The sequence below is a fragment of the Vitis vinifera genome, chromosome 11, assembly GCF_030704535.1.
Source record: "Vitis vinifera cultivar Pinot Noir 40024 chromosome 11, ASM3070453v1".
Lineage (NCBI taxonomy): Eukaryota > Viridiplantae > Streptophyta > Magnoliopsida > Vitales > Vitaceae > Vitis > Vitis vinifera.
The window spans coordinates 12,968,811-12,986,149 of NC_081815.1; the positions used below are offsets into that span (position 1 = coordinate 12,968,811).

Here is a 17,339-nt window from a genome sequence, read left to right on the forward strand (position 1 = left end):
AAAAATGTATGTATTTTAAAATATTTTTAAATGGATAAAAATAAATATTATTTATAAAAGTTTGGGTTCTTTTTTTTATATATATATTTTAAAAATTAGTCAATCAAAACCTACTTTTCTCAAAATTAAATTAAGCTAACAATTAAAATAAAGTAGTCCATAGGCCATGTTAAGGACAAGAAAGGACAATTAATTATTTATTTAATAACTTATATTGATTTGGTCAATGAAGTAATCCCCTATTTAGTTGTCGAAAATTGGAAATCAATATTTTTCTAATATTTTGTGTAAAGGATATAATAAATAACGGTGACTTTCTATTTGATTGTCCAAAAAGAAGAGGAAAGAAATAAAATAATATTTTCTCAAAATCATATTAATTTTTTCCTTTGATTAAATCACCGACAATTTGTTTGATTATGGAAAAAGGGAAGAAACTCAAGAGAAAAATTATTTTAAGATTTTTTGGTACAAATATTAACTTGTTATGTAAAATATTTTTTAAAATGAATAAGGTAATAATGATTTTATTATTACCTATTTAATTGATATTGGAATTATCAAGCCTAAAACTAATCTAAAATTAAAAAACTTAATACCAAATTAATACCATTTTGATTTAAGAAATTTTGGTTTTAGTTGGATTAATTTTGAGTTTTCAAAATATTCTTAGAAATTGCTAGACTTACTAACAAACCCAACACATTAAGTCTTACTTGATTAACTTGAATTCACATACCTGATAAGAAAGATTGCAAAAATATAATTGTATGCATAAATAAAACTAATATAATCATTCTAAAGCAAATTTGGCTTAAAAGATTTTGGTATTGATTGACTCAATTTTTTAGTTTTAAATTATTTTTAAAAATTATCAAAATCATTAACAAGGCTAACATATTAAATTTTGGTTGCTTTTGAATCCATTTACTTAAAAACAAAATTCAAAGAAATTTGTGAATCATGAACGTTCAATGGTCAAAGTAGTACACGTCTTAGCTTTAAGGTAATATGCATGAATAAGGGGTAATATATACTTATTTCTTAAACTTCATTTAGAGTTTCATCATATGTGCCTTTAATTGTATCTAATATGCATACCAAAGTTTTGATGGATTTTTCCTAATTTCCTTAAATTTTCTCATTATGTAAAAGACTCCAAATAAAGTAAGAAATAAACATATTAGATTTTTTTTAATGAGTTTGGTAATTTTAAAAAATAATTTATAGCTCATAAGTCAGAATTTTATTATTAAGAAAAGATACTCTAAGTCAAATGAAACTTAATACATTGAATTTGTTAACAAATTTGGAAAATATTAACTCAATTCATACCAAATTTTCCCTAAAAAAGTGATTGAAAATAATCTTTTAGCAATTTAGCAAAATAGTCAATATGTTTTGTGTAATGAAATTTTTTGATTTGTTTGCCTATTTAGAAAAATGAAAAATAATTATTATTATTATGATCAAAACGTGCTATTAAAAATTAATTTTAAAGTAAAGAAAGATAGAAAAAAAAGGGGAAGAAATATATGGATTAGGTCATATTTTTTTTAAAATAAAAAATAAAAAATAAAATATAAAGTGAAGAGAGATAGAAACGAATATATGAATTCGGTCATATTTTCTTTATAAGGCTTATATTTTCATTCAAATAAAACTTGTTACATCGGGTTAAAGTTGTGGTCATCCATATGTAGTTTGAATGCATTTATCAATGAATTTACAATAAAATGGTTTTAAATTTTTTGTTTAGACGAGACCTTTATTTATACTAGTTAAAAAATTCATGCAATGTGAGGTAGTAAATTATATTTTTTAATATTTTATAAAATATAATACAAAAAATTTAAAGAAAAAGAGTTTACATTAAATTTAAAGAGGATTGTTTAATATTTGAATATTAAAAAATAATAGTTTAATTGTAGTTTGTCTTTCCATCTATAGACATTTTCACGATACAAAATTCATAAAAAGCAAATAAATGAAAACTTAAGAACTATAAGCAAAGGTGGATCCAAGCAAGGCCCAGGGGCAGAAAAAAATCCCATTGTCCCCTGAAAATGTATAAAGAAAAAAAACTTCCACTTCTCACAAGGGGAAGATAACCCAAACATAGTGTTTGTCTCTTTTAAAAAGTGTTATGATTGGTCATTGGTCATTGGTCATCTACCTTCACTCGAATTTGACTTGGTGTCACTTATGTAAGTCTTGGTCTTTTGTGCTTTGACAAAGAGCAAAACACATAATTGTTCTAGCACTAAAAAATGAAAGATAAACACAATATTGATATAAGTGACTCGAAATTTATGAAGTAAAATAACATCACCAACTAAGAAAACAAACTAACTCTTATCATTTAATAAAAAAAATTTGCACAAGATTTTGAGAAAAGAAACAAAAACAAGAGTATTTAAACAAAAATACCGATAAAAGAAGTGTGATAAGAACCAAAGAAAATGAAAATGATGATAAATTTGAGTATTGAGTGATTGGGTTACATTGAAACCCTTAGTTTGACTCTTGAGAAACTATAGAAAAACAACAAAACCAATTAAAAGTTTGAATCCTTTTGTTCAAACAAAAGCACTCAATGCTAAACAAATAATAGAAACTTTTGGTTTATTTTATTTTCACATAGCTCCTAGGTATCCAAATAAACTTAAAAGACATTGTAGAAGAAACCTTATAAGGTGTGAGTTCTCACCATTGCTAAAGTTGGAATAGAGAGAGTGAGGATTTGGACATTGAAAATCGCCACTACTTGATCCCTACAAGTGGATCTTCTTTTGCACAAAAAATGAGAGACACAACAAGCCAATTAGAAGAATACAATAACCATTGTAGTGGGAGAATAAAAAACTAATCAACAAAATCCATTTCAACAATTAAAGACACCTTTAGTTTAAAAAAGACATATTTCAACAAAAAGGCATCTTATTAAATATAGTATAAATAGTAGAAAGATTCTATATAAAATTGTTTCTATTTAATATATTAATTAGTTTTATTTAAAAGAGAACTAGTGTTTTTACAATGATTTAAAAACCGGATCGGACTGGTTCAACTTTTGAGCTAGTAGAGGCTTTGAACCTCAGATCTAAGGTTTAGAAAAGAAAGAAACAACCATCAGGCTACACAATTCCTTTATCAAATATAGGTAACAATATTTTATATTAATGCTCTTTGCAATTTTTTATGATAATTATTAACAATAAATATGAAAATAATGTAAATTAATTAATATAATATTTTTAAAATAATAAAATGCATAGATATGTAGATAAAATTAAATGTTATAATTTTCTTCTCACATGTAAATATTATAGATATTCTACTTTAATAAATTTGATATATTAATACATTTATATTTATGTTTATCAATTAATAGACATATTAAATACAAAAAAATGAAATGCTATAATTTTAATATTATATATATATATATATATATCTTAAAATTATTCTTAATTTTAATAAAATATAAATTTTATATTTATGACGTCACCGGTTTAACCGCCAGTCCGACCAGTAAACTGTGAACCGTGAATCATAAACTAGTAACTTTTTTTGTTAGATAATCGGTTTGATTCTGAAAACATTGTATTTTTATAATGGTTTTTTTAAAAAAGGTTTGAGTTTTGGTCTTTTTTATAAAAGAATTTTATTTTTATTTTTATGGAGGATATTTTTGAAGAAGAGTTCAAAAAACCAAGACATAATAATGATCATTTCGATGGAAAAATGTAAATAACAGAAATGGGAAAGACATATTGCTTATTTTATACAAAAAAATTAATCATTTTTATAAAGGTTTTCGGATAGAACAGTTTAACTTATAGGGATAGTTTGAATAGAAAATTTTTACCAGGAGCCCATATTTTCAGATTAGTAATACATATTTAATTTTAAATAAGTAAAATTGAAAAATATTCAAACATTCATCAATTGATATCTAGAATTAGTTTAGTCAAGACAATAAATATTATTTTAATTATAAGAGGAATTTGTTTACTTTTCATTTTAAAAAAAAATTGGGAAAGGGCAATTTTATAACATAAGAAGGGATAAGGGGATGTAAGTTGGTAAATATTGAATATTAATTTAGACTAAAGGAGTCATTTTATTTATATTGCAAAGGGGTGAGTTTTGTATAAAAAGAATATTCCAACGACACGAATGAAAAAGGAGACAATATTTATTTATTTATATGGAGTTGAAAAAAGATGTGGCGCGACGTCGAGGCTTGAGTTTGAGTATGAGTTTGAGAATGATCGTGACGGCAGGGTTGAATTTGGGTTGTCAACAGAACTTCAAACCTCCCACCTTGTTCTCCGAATTGGCTTCTGTCTTTTTGCCTTTGGTTTGACCTTTGAATGGGGGATGCAACTGCAATGATTTTATAAGACTCAAGGACTCAACTCAAAGGGGTTTGTATTAAGTTAAAATACTTATGGTATCCTTAATCCCAATTTTATTTATTTTTTCTTATTTGCCTATATCTTATAACAATACATTTAACAATCATGATTTTAAATTTATTACTCATTTTTTCTAGTAAATATTTTAAGATTATCTTATAAATCTAACTATCTAAATCAATCTAATAAAATAATCAAGAGATATTGTATAATAATCAAAACGAATAAGTACAAAATTCTTTTTTTAATGAAAATTAAACACAATTTGTCACGTTTGATGGGTAGCCCCCAATAGGATATGACTTTACGTAGACCATCGCATCGGAGACCAAAAAGTTTGTTGTACCGAATAGGAGACGCCATCTCCATCTCCATAATGAACAATAAATACCTGGTGTGGAGTTGTGGTAGGATTTAGAGGAGGACGGGAGTTGAGTTTGTTACAGCAGCAATGGAGTCAATGTGGATGGGGCGTCATCTATTTCTCACAATTTTGCTTTTCGCAAGCAAAGCTGTAACTTCGCAAACCATCGTCACCTCTCTGCCTGGTTTTTCTGGGACTCTCCCTTTCACTCTTGAGACTGGGTAAGTTCAGTTTTCCAGTTGCATTTGAGTCATTGTTTTTATTATTAGTGTTAAAACTTAAAAAGGGTAGTGGGAGTTGCGGGGGTGTAGATATGTGGGCGTAGGTGAATCGGAGGAAGTGCAGCTGTTCTATTATTTTGTGGAGTCTCAGAGCTCTCCCTCACAAGACCCTCTCATGCTTTACATTGCTGGTGGTCCTGGTTGTTCTTCCCTCAGTTCCTTGTTCTACGAAAATGGTACCACTTTCTCTTTCTTTTCATGCCTTCCTATTTCCAATATTTTTTCCACTTCCCAAAAGTATGAGATTTAGATCAAACTCAAAAAGGTTCTTAATATAATAACTTCTGAATTGAAAGCTATAGGTATTTTTGTACAGGTCCAAAATGAGGTCGATGACATGTTTTAGTTTTTGTACAGGTCCAATATATCTAAACTATCAATACTATGATGGCGGCGTACCTTCACTTAATTTGAGCGCAGATGCTTGGACCCAGGTACAACTTCTTCACACAGTGTAAGAGTATCTTTCAAGTAATGACTGATTCATTGCCCATTTTTAATATAAAAAGCATTTTTGAAAAAAAAAAAAAATAGATATTTTAGAAAACATCTATCAAAATTTGTTTATCGGAAAAATATTTAATAGGTCATTCCCAAAAGAAAAAAAAATTCTAAAAAAACACTTTTACTAAAATGGCTTTAAATAAAAATCGGGTTCAATGGGCACGGATGTTTACATTTTTTTAAAAAGAACAGTGAAAACGTGTTTGACTCTAATTCCTATTCAGGGCCTAAACATGATATACATAGATGCGCCAGTTGGCACCGGCTTCTCTTATTCAAATACCTCGCAAGGCTACTATGTTGATGACGCTGAAAATGCTGCTCAGACATACGAGTTTTTAAGAAAGGTATGTGGAAATTAACATTCTTCATATTCAAGTGGAGTTAAAAATTGAAGGTTTTATATATATATATATAATTACAGTGGCTGGTGCAACACCCTGATTTTCTGGGGAATGAACTCTACATTGCTGGTGTTTCATATTCGGGCATACCTGTTCCTATGATCGTTAACGAGATAATTGAGGGTGGGTAACTCATGTTCATGAGAGAGATTTACGAATTATATGCCTTTTCCATGGAATTTAAGCTCTAATTTCAGCCATTGTGGAGTTGCAGGTAACATACTTGGACTCAGCCCAGGCATGAACATCAAGGTGCTTTTCCTAACCATACACCTCGAGCTTTGGAACCTTATCATCTCCTTTGTGATTTTACTATTTGTCTCCTTATCATCATCATCTGCTGTTGGTTTGATATCTTTTTGAACTGTCAATTTTCAGGGTTACGTGCTTGGAAGCCCTGTTACGGATTCATTTATTGATGATAATTCAAAGATCCCGTTTGCTCACGGGCTATCACTTATATCACATGAACTCTATAATGTGATTACCAAACCAACCTATAATTAATCTTAATTTGACTATCCTGCACTTCGTCTCTTGTTCCTCCTAATCTTTGGTCATTCTATTTACAGTCTGCGAAGACAAATTGCGAAGGAAATTATGTGAATGTAAGCAGTGAAGCGTGTGCATTGGATATTGAAGCCATCGATGAGGTATAAAGAATATACTTGGGACAATTGTGACTTACGTACCTTGATCCTCATATGCGTTGTTAAAGCTTTGAATTTTCACCAGTTGCTGCGCTATATAAATGTAGCACAAGTTCTGCATCCTTACTGTTATCCTTTCACCGTAAAGCCAAGCGAGAGACAAGGGAATCGAAGATCATCTTTGGAAGAGGCCAATTATCGTTCATGTGACGTAATAATCAATCCCCCTCTCTCTCCCTCTAAAATTCTCATAATCCAGATAATTTACAAGGGCATGTTAGTATTGAATTTTGTTTGCTTCTCAGTTGTATTCAAGCGTACCCATAAGCATCTGGGCAAATGATGAATCTGTCCGGGCCGCTCTTAATGTTAGAAATGTACGTGGATCTTATATGGAGTGAAGAGTTCACATTCTAGTAGAAAAAGGAAACCAGAAAAGAGCAATGTCACTAACTAGTATTGATGGTGGTTCTGGCTTGTGATTAGGGAACAAAAGGAAATTGGCAGCCTTGCAATTCAAGCTTAACAGGGTACACCGAGGATGTTACAACAACTCTTGCATATCATAGAAATTTCAGTCATACAAGTAGTTTACGAGCTTTGATATATAGGTAAGATGTCGCAGCCTTGTGAGATTTTGTTGAGTGTATGAATGTGAGTGTGAATGTTTTCCAACTAACATCGCTGGTTGTTTGCCGCCGCCACCACCAACAGCGGTGATCATGATATGTCGATTCCGAATATTGGTACCCAAGAATGGATTAGGTCTCTCAATATGACTCTAGCCGATACCTGGCGAGGTTGGATGGTTGATGCCCAAGTTGCAGGGTGAGTTTCAAAAGCTTCATTTCCAATCTCTTGCAAACAATTCCTTTCATTTAGTAAAATTTAAAGTTTTTTTTAACATTTTCTCATTTTCCTTTTTAAAATGTAGATATACGAAGAGGTATACCTACGGAGATTTCAGTTTAACGTATGCAACAGTGAAGGTAACAATTAGACACTCCTCTTGAATCCTGAGTAGGTACTTGGTTTATTCTAAACAAAGAAAGTAGTAAGTACTAACAAAAGGAAACATTGTGTTTGGCGCCTTGTATAGGGAGCAGGTCACATACCTGCAACTTACAAAACTAGACAGTGTTATGAGATGATAGAAAGGTGGCTCGCTCATTACCCTCTCTAATTACCTATCAGCTGCTGCATAGCATGAAATGCAACCCTGGACGATGACAAGTTGTTTTAGTAACTGCACTGGACTAATCAGTGATAGCTTCATACATCACTATTACTACCACTAAGCTCCTGCTCTGCTCTGTTTTTTTTTTCATTTCCTTATGCAGTCCAAATCTCTACTGTTGGATTCTGTCTCTTTTATTTACAAAATTTGGAGTTGGTTTAGTATAGAGCTTATTCCAATGTCCTTGGGACCCTAACACAAGTGGAAGGTTGATAAACTCTTAATGATAATCAGTTTTCTGTGTGGCTTTTTTATTTTTCCTTTTTCATCTTTTCTCCCTTGGGAAGAAGACCAGTCATTCTACTGACTCCTGGTGCTATTTAGGACATCAGATGATGTGGACCTAATATTCATAGAACATCATTGGTATGTTGAAGACAGATCTTTATTCTAAAGGCTACATATAATTAGTAAGGGCTTATGTCTTCTTTTCAACTTCTTCAAACAAAGTCACATCTCATTTCTTGATAGCAAATGCCCATTATGATCAAGCAAAGGCCATGGTTCCCATCTATAAAGTGATGTTACCCATAGAAATGATAAAACGATCAACTCAAATGGATATCTAAGCAATATAAATGGCTAACATCTGGCCATAATATTATAAACACAAGTTTGGATCAACTAAAGCACAGTGCACAGGTAACAACATATACATTAGGACACACATAAAAGCCCAAATCTCTCCCATTCTTGAAAGCAATGTTTTGTTTGTGTTACATGTTTGCTAATCACAGCCCGGAAAGCATGGTTGATTGAGAATATGCTAACAATCATTCTTCTTAGTCTCTTAAATCAAGAAAAATGAATTAAAACCATAACTTAATCAATGAGCTTGAAACCATGTCAAAGAAGCAAACACCATTATTCTCTCCTATATTGTTCCATGCAACACTTGGTAGGTCAGCATTCATAACACAGAGATCATATCACAGTATAAATTGAAAATTTTAACCAGGTTCATGTTGTTTATTACTACTGCTATATCACTCTTCGAACAGAACAGAGAAAACAAAGAAACAAAGAAACAAAGAAGCATGTTATAATATCTAAACATCTGGACCTATTAGAGCCATCACACCTGTCACATGATTATGTTTTAGACCAATTTCATTACTGGTTTTGAAGACTTTTAGATAGTCTAATACATCTCTACTAGCATAGTGCATACAATATAATATTTCTAGACCTAACAAATTCAGCCAAACCATCCAAACCCAACACCTACCTAGTGTTTCCCCTTGACTATATAAGTGCACCCAGGCCATTTACTCTCTTAAGTTGAAAATAGCTAAGCCATGAAGGTCCCTTTTCAGTTTTCAGCTCTATTTTTCTTGCTCCTCTCTTCTTCTTTGACACTCTCCAAGCCCTCCCAGTAACTGATGCAGAAGGTCATCAGCTTCAAAATACTATATTTTCCCAGTCACCCGCATAAATGGTGGCGGCCTAGCAGTCATGATTCACAGCCAAGATGCCCTTTCTATGTGATACAAGAAAGCCTCCAAGACTCGAATGGTCTCCCGATCAGATTCTTGCCAGTGGACCCTAAAGACAAGGTCATAAGATTGTCTTCTGACATGAACATTGCATTCCATACTGCAACAACTTGTGTGCAATCAATGGTGTGGTTTGGAGACATCAGTCAGATCACTGGGCGGAGATATGCAACTATTGGTGTGTTGATAGGCCATCCAGGCATCAACACAGTAAGCAACTGGTTTAAGAAAGAGGATTGAGAAAGATTATCCAATCGTGTGCTGCTCTAGTGTTTGTAGTTTCTGTAAGCTTGTTTGTGGGAATGTGGGTGTGTTTTATGAAGATGGGAATCAATGGCTAGGATTGAAAGATGAACCTCTTATTGTCAAGTTTAGGAAAGGATAATGTAATCCAGAGAAATCTCAGACTATTCACAAAGGAAATAAACTTCTTCAATCTATCAACTACTATGCAAAGAGACAATAATACGCAGCCATAAGATCTCCAAAGCAGATCCAAATGCTAGGTTCAATTTTCTCCTTAAGCCAGCAGATAAAGCATGAGTTCTTTGATCAATATAAACCATTATGTTATTGAAGTTCTGCTATTGATTCATATTTTAGACCATCTAAAATGTCTTTGACTTCTGTAAACATTATAAGAGCTGCAACTATAACTGAAACTGTCAGGCCAATCTCCTATCATTCTAACAAATCATCTCCACTAATCTTTTAAGAAAGGGTTAATTTCATTTAGCTCCCTGAGGTTTTAGGTTTTGACTAAATACACCTAACCCCCCATTGATATGAAATACACCTCCATTATCCTTTTCATTTGTTATTTTCACTCACCTCTCTTCTCGCTCAAAATAAATGAGGTATTTTGATGAAATTTCAAATCTATGGGGATTAGGTGTATTTAACCAAATCCTGAGGGGAGGTGATTGAAATTAAACCCTTTAAAAAATGAGATCTCCAAGATAAAGAGAGCTCTGAATTCACAAACCATGCCTTTCCTTCTTCTGGTACCCAAGCTGATTTGAATTTCGATTTTGTTCTGTCTATGGTTCACAAATAACGAAGCCTAACTGAACTCATAATTTAGTATGATACTTGAGAATTTCAGATATAAAATCAGCTTAAAAAACATTAGTAATCGCAGAAAAGTTTTATATGTTCTGAAGATGCATGTAAGTGTTGCCACATCATGAATGGATCTTATATTCTGCAACCTCACAAAATTAGAATGTTCCAAAAGAGTATTAGAGTGCGTTTGGTAATAATTCTAGAAAATGTTTCTAGTCTTTCTAACATTTGAATGATATAAATTTTTAAGTGTTAAAAATGTTAGAAACACTTCCTAAAATCACTGCCAAACGGGCTCTTAATCTAAAAATCCACACTGCATCCTTTAGTGAGGCACAACATGTGGTGTTTTAGAAAGATAAGACTTGCTTTTTTTTTTGGAGGAATAAATTTACTTACTTAACAGAGAGAAACTGCAAAAACCCAGACCATCTTATAGAATCAATCCCTCCCTTATGATATTTGATATCACATTTTTAGAGGGCATCAAGAAATGCAACATACTCTAAAGCACAAAGGCAATTTTCAAATCTTCAATAGAATTTTAAGCTGCATCTTTTGAAAAATTTATGCCAAAAATAAGGATATATTTGGAAGTGCATTGTAGCCTTTCCAATAGTCCAATAATTAATTTCATGACACACATTATATACTATTTTTAAGGCTAGAAGAAACCTGTACATATCTTCTTTTGGATACGGTAATTACCTTAACTACAAAAAAGAAAAAGAGAAAAAAAGGGGGAGAAATTTTGTAGGAAAAAAAATCAGGATGAGAGGGCACATAGCTCATTTTGATTCAGAGCATAGATAAACTTGAAGAGACACTCTAGAAAGCCTTCATTCACCTCCCAAAACAGAAAATTTCCATTTTACCACAGAATGGAAGATAATGACCTGCCATAAATTAGGCGGCCCTGAAGCTATTAAGCCTTGGCCCAACTCTCATGACAGAAAATCTAAGCAACCAATCTTTTGCATCATTTTGTGAAAATAATACAGTTGGTTTTTTTCTATTAAGAAGATGCATTTTTAGATTCAAACTTACACTTCTTACCTCATTAAACAAGATTCTGAATCCATGCAATTGGAGGATGTCATTTTCCTGACAATTGTGATAATATTTCCAAACTCAGGCTAATAGTTCCCATTTTGAAATGCAAACCAAGTACTAGTTTTGTTAATTAGTAAAACAGAAGGACGTTCAAACAGAGTAGTCATACAAGAGAACGATGCAGTGCATATTGACAAAAAGGAGGAAAATCAAGTTTACAAGGGATTTTCTTTCTACTTGTGACAACCCTAGGATGGTTGGCTACAATTAAATAGGTGAGCTAAGTTTTTATTTTTTAGGGTTTGAAGACTGGAATAAGGGACAAAGTTTATGGCAGCAAAATAAAAAATAAAGAAAGAAGAAAAAGAGAAGGGATCGAAACCTTAGAGTCACATAGAGACCTTTTTGAAGTCCCACCTAGAAGAAAATCAATGGAGTTTCACCATTGAAAATTACAAAGTATGTAAGAAAATATAATATTATTAATTATTAATCAACTTTGGTTTACATCAATTAACCTTATTCATAGGCTTCCTTAAGAAATCCAAAGTCTATTAAGATTCTAATAACCTATTTTGACTTTAATTCTAATTCTCCTATAACTTAAAATTAGCTACTCTTAATTTGACTTCAACAAATATTAATCCTAATTTAATTGCGACTAATACTAATTCCCTTTCTTAATATATATCTTGGAGATCATCCTCATCAAACCTACTTTCTGGAATTTAGACAACTATTTACCTTTATAACCTTGCCTTAAATCCCAATAACTATCTCCGTTTTCAAAACCATAAAACTATAGTCCACAAAAACCATTAGAGGATTATAGACAACAATATTCAAGGTTCGGCTATGTCCTGCATAAGAAAATGCACTTAATAATCAGCAGCACCTTGGAGAATTGCTGGCCTAAGTCCTATCACAAAATTTCTATAGAGCTTGGAACAAAAATAAAAATGTAAATATGGACAGAAAGACTTCCTGTTCAATCCTAATGCAATGTGACTTTTTGTTGGTATGCAATTTCATAATGCCTTCACAGTCATATGTCTATCTGTGACATGTGAGCCTATAGGCAGATGAGCCATCAACAAGAGCCAAATCATCATTGTTCTTGTCCCATAGTCTACCTTATCTCTATATGGCCCTGCAGCCATGGGCTCCAGATCTTCTACCACACCAAGGCATGGTAGCACCGTAACTCTTTAACTGTCACTTGTTGAGCAGATGATGAAGTCCCTTAGATGACCATAACGGCAAGCACAGTGAATTTGCCTCTCTACTCCACTGCAGGGGGGCTGATGCAAATTATATAACTTCACATGATGAACCAAGGTGAAGCACCCCCTTTATGAGTAAATGTTTCTACCTTGGGTTCACTTATGCCTACCTCTGGACCTCAAAGAGATCTTGGGAGGGAAGGATACTCTTTCACCAACTTCCACCTTCAATAGGGATCATGTCTGCCTTGTTGAGAAACCTATTTTATGACCCCAGACCTCCTAGAGGACGCAAGTTCAAGGAGTCAGAGGCTCATTAAGGCAGGTTCACTGCTATAGATCGAGCATGCCAACAGTGCCAGCAACCATCACAATAACACTGTGCACCTCCCACCATCCCCATATGCCTAGTTTACCAGCTCCCTTCTTACCACTATCCAAAGACTTTCATCAGCCCAAAGCCTACATATGTGATTCCCTCCTTGTAGCTTGGTGAGGCTACACAGGCAATTAATAGCTCTAAGCCAACCCTTGGCAAGATGCCTGTCTTGCGAGCTTAGCTAAGAGTAGATCTCAACATTAGCTTTAAACCTTCAAACAGTTAGCTACTAATCAAACCCCTATTAAAGGTTCAATAGGTCACTTTTCAAGTGTTTTCCCCACTTCCATCTCAAGCTCATTCTCCAGGGCCTTTTGCCATACTTTACAACCTTCTCTCACCTCTCAATTCATTCCACACTCTTCTTGAGCTCCAATAGCTAACCATCCACATAATTGACCTCCTATGACAAAGAACCTTCTATTGAATTTTTCCTTTTTTATGACCTCAAACATTTTAAAAATTAAATCTTTATTGTCTTGATAGTGAAATGTGTAATGAGGAGACCACAGCTGATAAAATATAACAGGACCGTTCTAAACAGATTTTACTAAGAGCAATTTCCATCTAAAGGACATAAATTTTCCTTTTCAAACTGCCCTTGAGATTTCACTTGATTTTACTCAAGTGGCAAGGGGTAGTGTAGATGTGAGAGTTTCCATTTTCAATTCCAACAAAGGAAGAAAAAAGTACCTATCAACATCAATAAATAAATATATAAATTTCTGTTTTCCAACACAGGATAGAAACTAATTAATCAGTTGGAACAATAGCCTAGCCCATATGAGGGAACCTTGAATGTTAAGCTTTAGAGCCATACATGGAACAAAACATAATGATCCAATCTTAGACATCATTGCAGAAAAGTATCATCACAAGAAATCAACAGGATCTGCTTAATTTATTTGTCACAAAGGAAGTCAATTCCCAATAGAAAAAAAAGTCACAATTTAACTAGTTACCTCATCAAACAAGCTGGTTGTTAAACCAGGTGATATGAAAACGTAGTCGTTCTCATTTAAATTCAGCATGGTGTTTTAATCCAAGTGAAGAAGGGTAGTAAGAGAGAATCTACTCAAATATTCAGAAGCACCTTGGAGAAAATGTCCCCGAATATCACAGCATTTTGCAGAAATAATAATAAACATAAGAGTAAAGAACTTGAAAATAAAAAATAGAGTACGGAAATAATTTCAAACCCAATATTGCTTTCAAAATTAAACCTCAGTCTTAATTTAACCAAAAGCTTTGATAATAACACCAAATATTAATAATAATAATAATAAAAAAAAAAAAAGTAAAAACGAATTGTTTGAACATATAACATCTCTTATGCATTAACTTAAAAACTTAATGCATCAACTGGCTAGCATTTCAGAAATAAATTTTCTTCTGAGAGCAAAAATAAAATGCCAACCAAGCTTTACCTTAACAAATAAAATATAAATTCTTATTGTCTATAAATGCAAAATCCCTAAACTCAAAATAGTATTGAAACTCTAAAAACGAAAAAGACAAAAAAAGCAAAAGAAAAAAAATGGACGGCCATGTCTACGTACTTCCTAAAGAGAAGAAACTATCAGTGTAGAGTCGCAACCATGTCCAGTTCCCTTCAATGCGATTGCTCATTCTTCTGAAGCTTTTGTTTTCCACATTATAAGCCTCTAGACTCTCTCGATTTGAATCCATCAATATTTCTCCGTCCCGGTAATCCAAAGGCACAATGGACTTCACAATTTTAATACTAAACCCACTCAAATCAATGCTATACTCTCTCACCCACTCCCCCACTTTCTCACAATCCTTCATCATCCATATATCAATTGTGAAAGGCCTTGTTGTGCTATCAACCAAACACAAGAAACCCCTCAGCTCCACCAAGAACCAAACCTCCTCGGTATCAAAACAACCCTTAGGTGCCGCCACAACTCCAAATTCCTCCCTATCCAAATCAAAACACACTATTGCCTCCTCACCAGGTTGCTCAAACTCATCCCAGATCATCCAATAAAATGAATTTCCAACAAAAACCCCCCACCCCCTTATCTGACATGGGCAATTCTTCCCTTCAACCACCTTCCAACTACCTGAATCACTACCACCAAGGCGGCATTCCGACAATCTAAGCACCTCGATACCAATGTCATACTCATAAGTATCCATGCTCCTATCGAACAAATGCACAAGAACATACTCCTTTGTCGCACTATTGAACCCCAATCCAGCATTCACCTCACCAGAAGTACAAGTACTGCAATGGGGCAATTTAAAAAACTCTTGGATACTTGGATTACACACGTAAAACGCATTTTCTCCCGCGAAAAACACCAAGTCCCACCTCGACGGCAACATGTGAACTGTTGATTCTTTGATGGTTACAGCGAATTCGTGATCTGAGTATGAGTTCATTTGGCTACAAGTGATATGGAGAGTTAAATTCTCATTGGAAGCATCGGTGGCATCGTGGGGTGAGGATCGAACCAAGAGGAGATTAGGGTTTGATCGGGATCTAGTATGGTGGAGGCTGACGAAATAGGGATCGGAGATGAGATTGAGCCACTGTTTGGACACGCACCTAAATTTGCAGAGGGCTTTGGCTGGCAATCTTGTAAGGATGTTGATGATGAGATCGTGGGGGAGAGCGGCCCTGGCGGCCACCGTCGCCGTCGTCGCCATCGCCGCCACTATGACGGCGTATATGGGTTTGCTTGGGTGGCTGGAGATGATGCCAATTGCAGTATTACGTGAATGTAGACAGACGGTACAAGTGAGACCCCGGTCGTTTTATTTCTTGCCTTTTACTAGCAAATAAATTACACACGTGACAGGCATGTGAGCTATCCCAAAACCCGAATACTCTCGGGGCGTTTGGTCGACTTTTTTAAAACTTATTTTTAAAAACAAATTTCACAAACTATGATCAAACAATAACCATATTTTCCTGAGTTATTCTTTAAAAATTTTTTTTTATTTCATTTCTATTTTTAAAAATTATTTTTAGAAAATAATGTTCAAACCGTATTAAAATTTTTCAAAAATAGAAAACTGTTTTTAAATTATATAATAAAACTGACTCTTAAAATCAAAAGAAACAACTTTTAAACAATAATGTTACTATAAAAAAATTATTAAACATGAAAGAACTTAATATATATAAGTAAAAATAAAATTTTCATAAAAAAAGTATGCTCTTTTTTTAATCTATAAGGAATAAAATTAATCAAACATGTATAAAAACTTTTATTAAACTTAAGAAAGGACTTTTGGTTTCTTATAAATAGATCACGAATAAGATCATAATATATTATATTAAAAAAAATTATAAATCTGTGTAAAAATTTATGAATCTCATTATTTCAATGTTAAATTTTGAGATATTAATATTCACAATTTTAATAAAGATACTAATTATAGCCGGTATATAGTAACCCTTTAAATATGATTAAGATTATTGAAAATAAATATTTTGTGATTGTTTGGATACAATTACACTTTTTATTTTTAAAATAGAAGTTTTTGTACAAAAAGTAGGTAAATATCTTACATATTTTAAAGAACATTTTTAAAATTTAGGAAAGTAAAAAAATTTTCATTTCCTTAAAATTTTAAATTTCAGAAAAAACTTTTAAAAATACAAATATGGACTCTTATTTTTCATGTGCGTTTTCATTCAATAATAAAATTTAATTGTATACTTTGGAAGAAGCTTATAAGATTTGAGAAGGGATTTTGATCGATCAAACAAAAGAATCTACTTCAACAGATATGCCCTTAGGCATGAGCCATTAGGATGCTAGGTTGGAAGAAGGGAAAAATTATGAAGAAACTTTTGCCCCTGTAGCTAGGTTGAAAGCCATTAGGATGCTACTTGCCTTTACATGTTTCAAAGACTTTGTTTGATATCAAATGGATGTGAAAAATGATTTTTTTAATGGTTTTATAAATGAAGAAGTTTATGTTGAACAACCACCCAACTTTCAAAGTTTCAACTTTCCTAACCATGTTTTTAAACTTAAAAACACACTTTATGATTTGAAACAAGCACCTAGAGTATGGTATGAAAGATTGAGTAAATTTCTTTTGAAAAAAGGTTTTAAAATTGGAAAAATTGACACAACTCTTTTCATAAAAACCAAAGAAAATGATATGCTATTAGTTCAAATATATGTTGATGACATCATTTTTGGTGCTACTAATATCTCTCTTTGTGAAGAATTTTTTAAGTGTATGCAAAGCAAGTTTGAAATGAGCATGATGGG

General features: G+C 32.7%; 2 protein-coding genes across 2 annotated transcripts; one reads left to right on the forward strand and one right to left on the reverse strand.

Annotated features, from left to right (window-relative positions):
• Window positions 1-4,830: 4,830 nt before the first annotated feature.
• LOC100267207 (serine carboxypeptidase-like 13) lies at window positions 4,831-8,118 on the forward strand. Its single transcript, XM_002265118.5, has 14 exons — window positions 4,831-5,009; window positions 5,100-5,245; window positions 5,427-5,503; window positions 5,798-5,920; window positions 5,998-6,100; window positions 6,192-6,229; window positions 6,356-6,457; window positions 6,550-6,630; window positions 6,713-6,838; window positions 6,933-7,004; window positions 7,114-7,238; window positions 7,342-7,455; window positions 7,562-7,616; window positions 7,727-8,118. Exons 1-14 carry the CDS (start codon window positions 4,876-4,878, stop codon window positions 7,808-7,810), a joined length of 1,380 nt encoding a protein of 459 aa, XP_002265154.3. The 5' UTR covers window positions 4,831-4,875; the 3' UTR covers window positions 7,811-8,118.
• Window positions 8,119-14,343: 6,225 nt separating this feature from the next.
• On the reverse strand, window positions 14,344-15,857 carry LOC104880749 (F-box protein CPR1). The gene has a single exon (XM_010658415.3). It carries the CDS (start codon window positions 15,754-15,756, stop codon window positions 14,632-14,634), a length of 1,125 nt encoding a protein of 374 aa, XP_010656717.1. The 5' UTR covers window positions 15,757-15,857; the 3' UTR covers window positions 14,344-14,631.
• Between the last annotated feature and the right edge of the window lie 1,482 nt (window positions 15,858-17,339).

Bases quoted from the DNA above. Each gene is read 5' to 3' on its own strand.
- LOC100267207 (XM_002265118.5), top strand. From the start codon at position 4,876: ATGGAGTCAATGTGGATGGGGCGTCATCTATTTCTCACAATTTTGCTT. The intron at 5,010-5,099 runs GTAAGTTCAGTT...GCGGGGGTGTAG, and splicing joins CCTTTCACTCTTGAGACTGG to ATATGTGGGCGTAGGTGAAT. The intron at 7,005-7,113 runs GTACGTGGATCT...GCTTGTGATTAG, and splicing joins CCGCTCTTAATGTTAGAAAT to GGAACAAAAGGAAATTGGCA.
- LOC104880749 (XM_010658415.3), bottom strand. From the start codon at position 15,756: ATGGCGACGACGGCGACGGTGGCCGCCAGGGCCGCTCTCCCCCACGAT.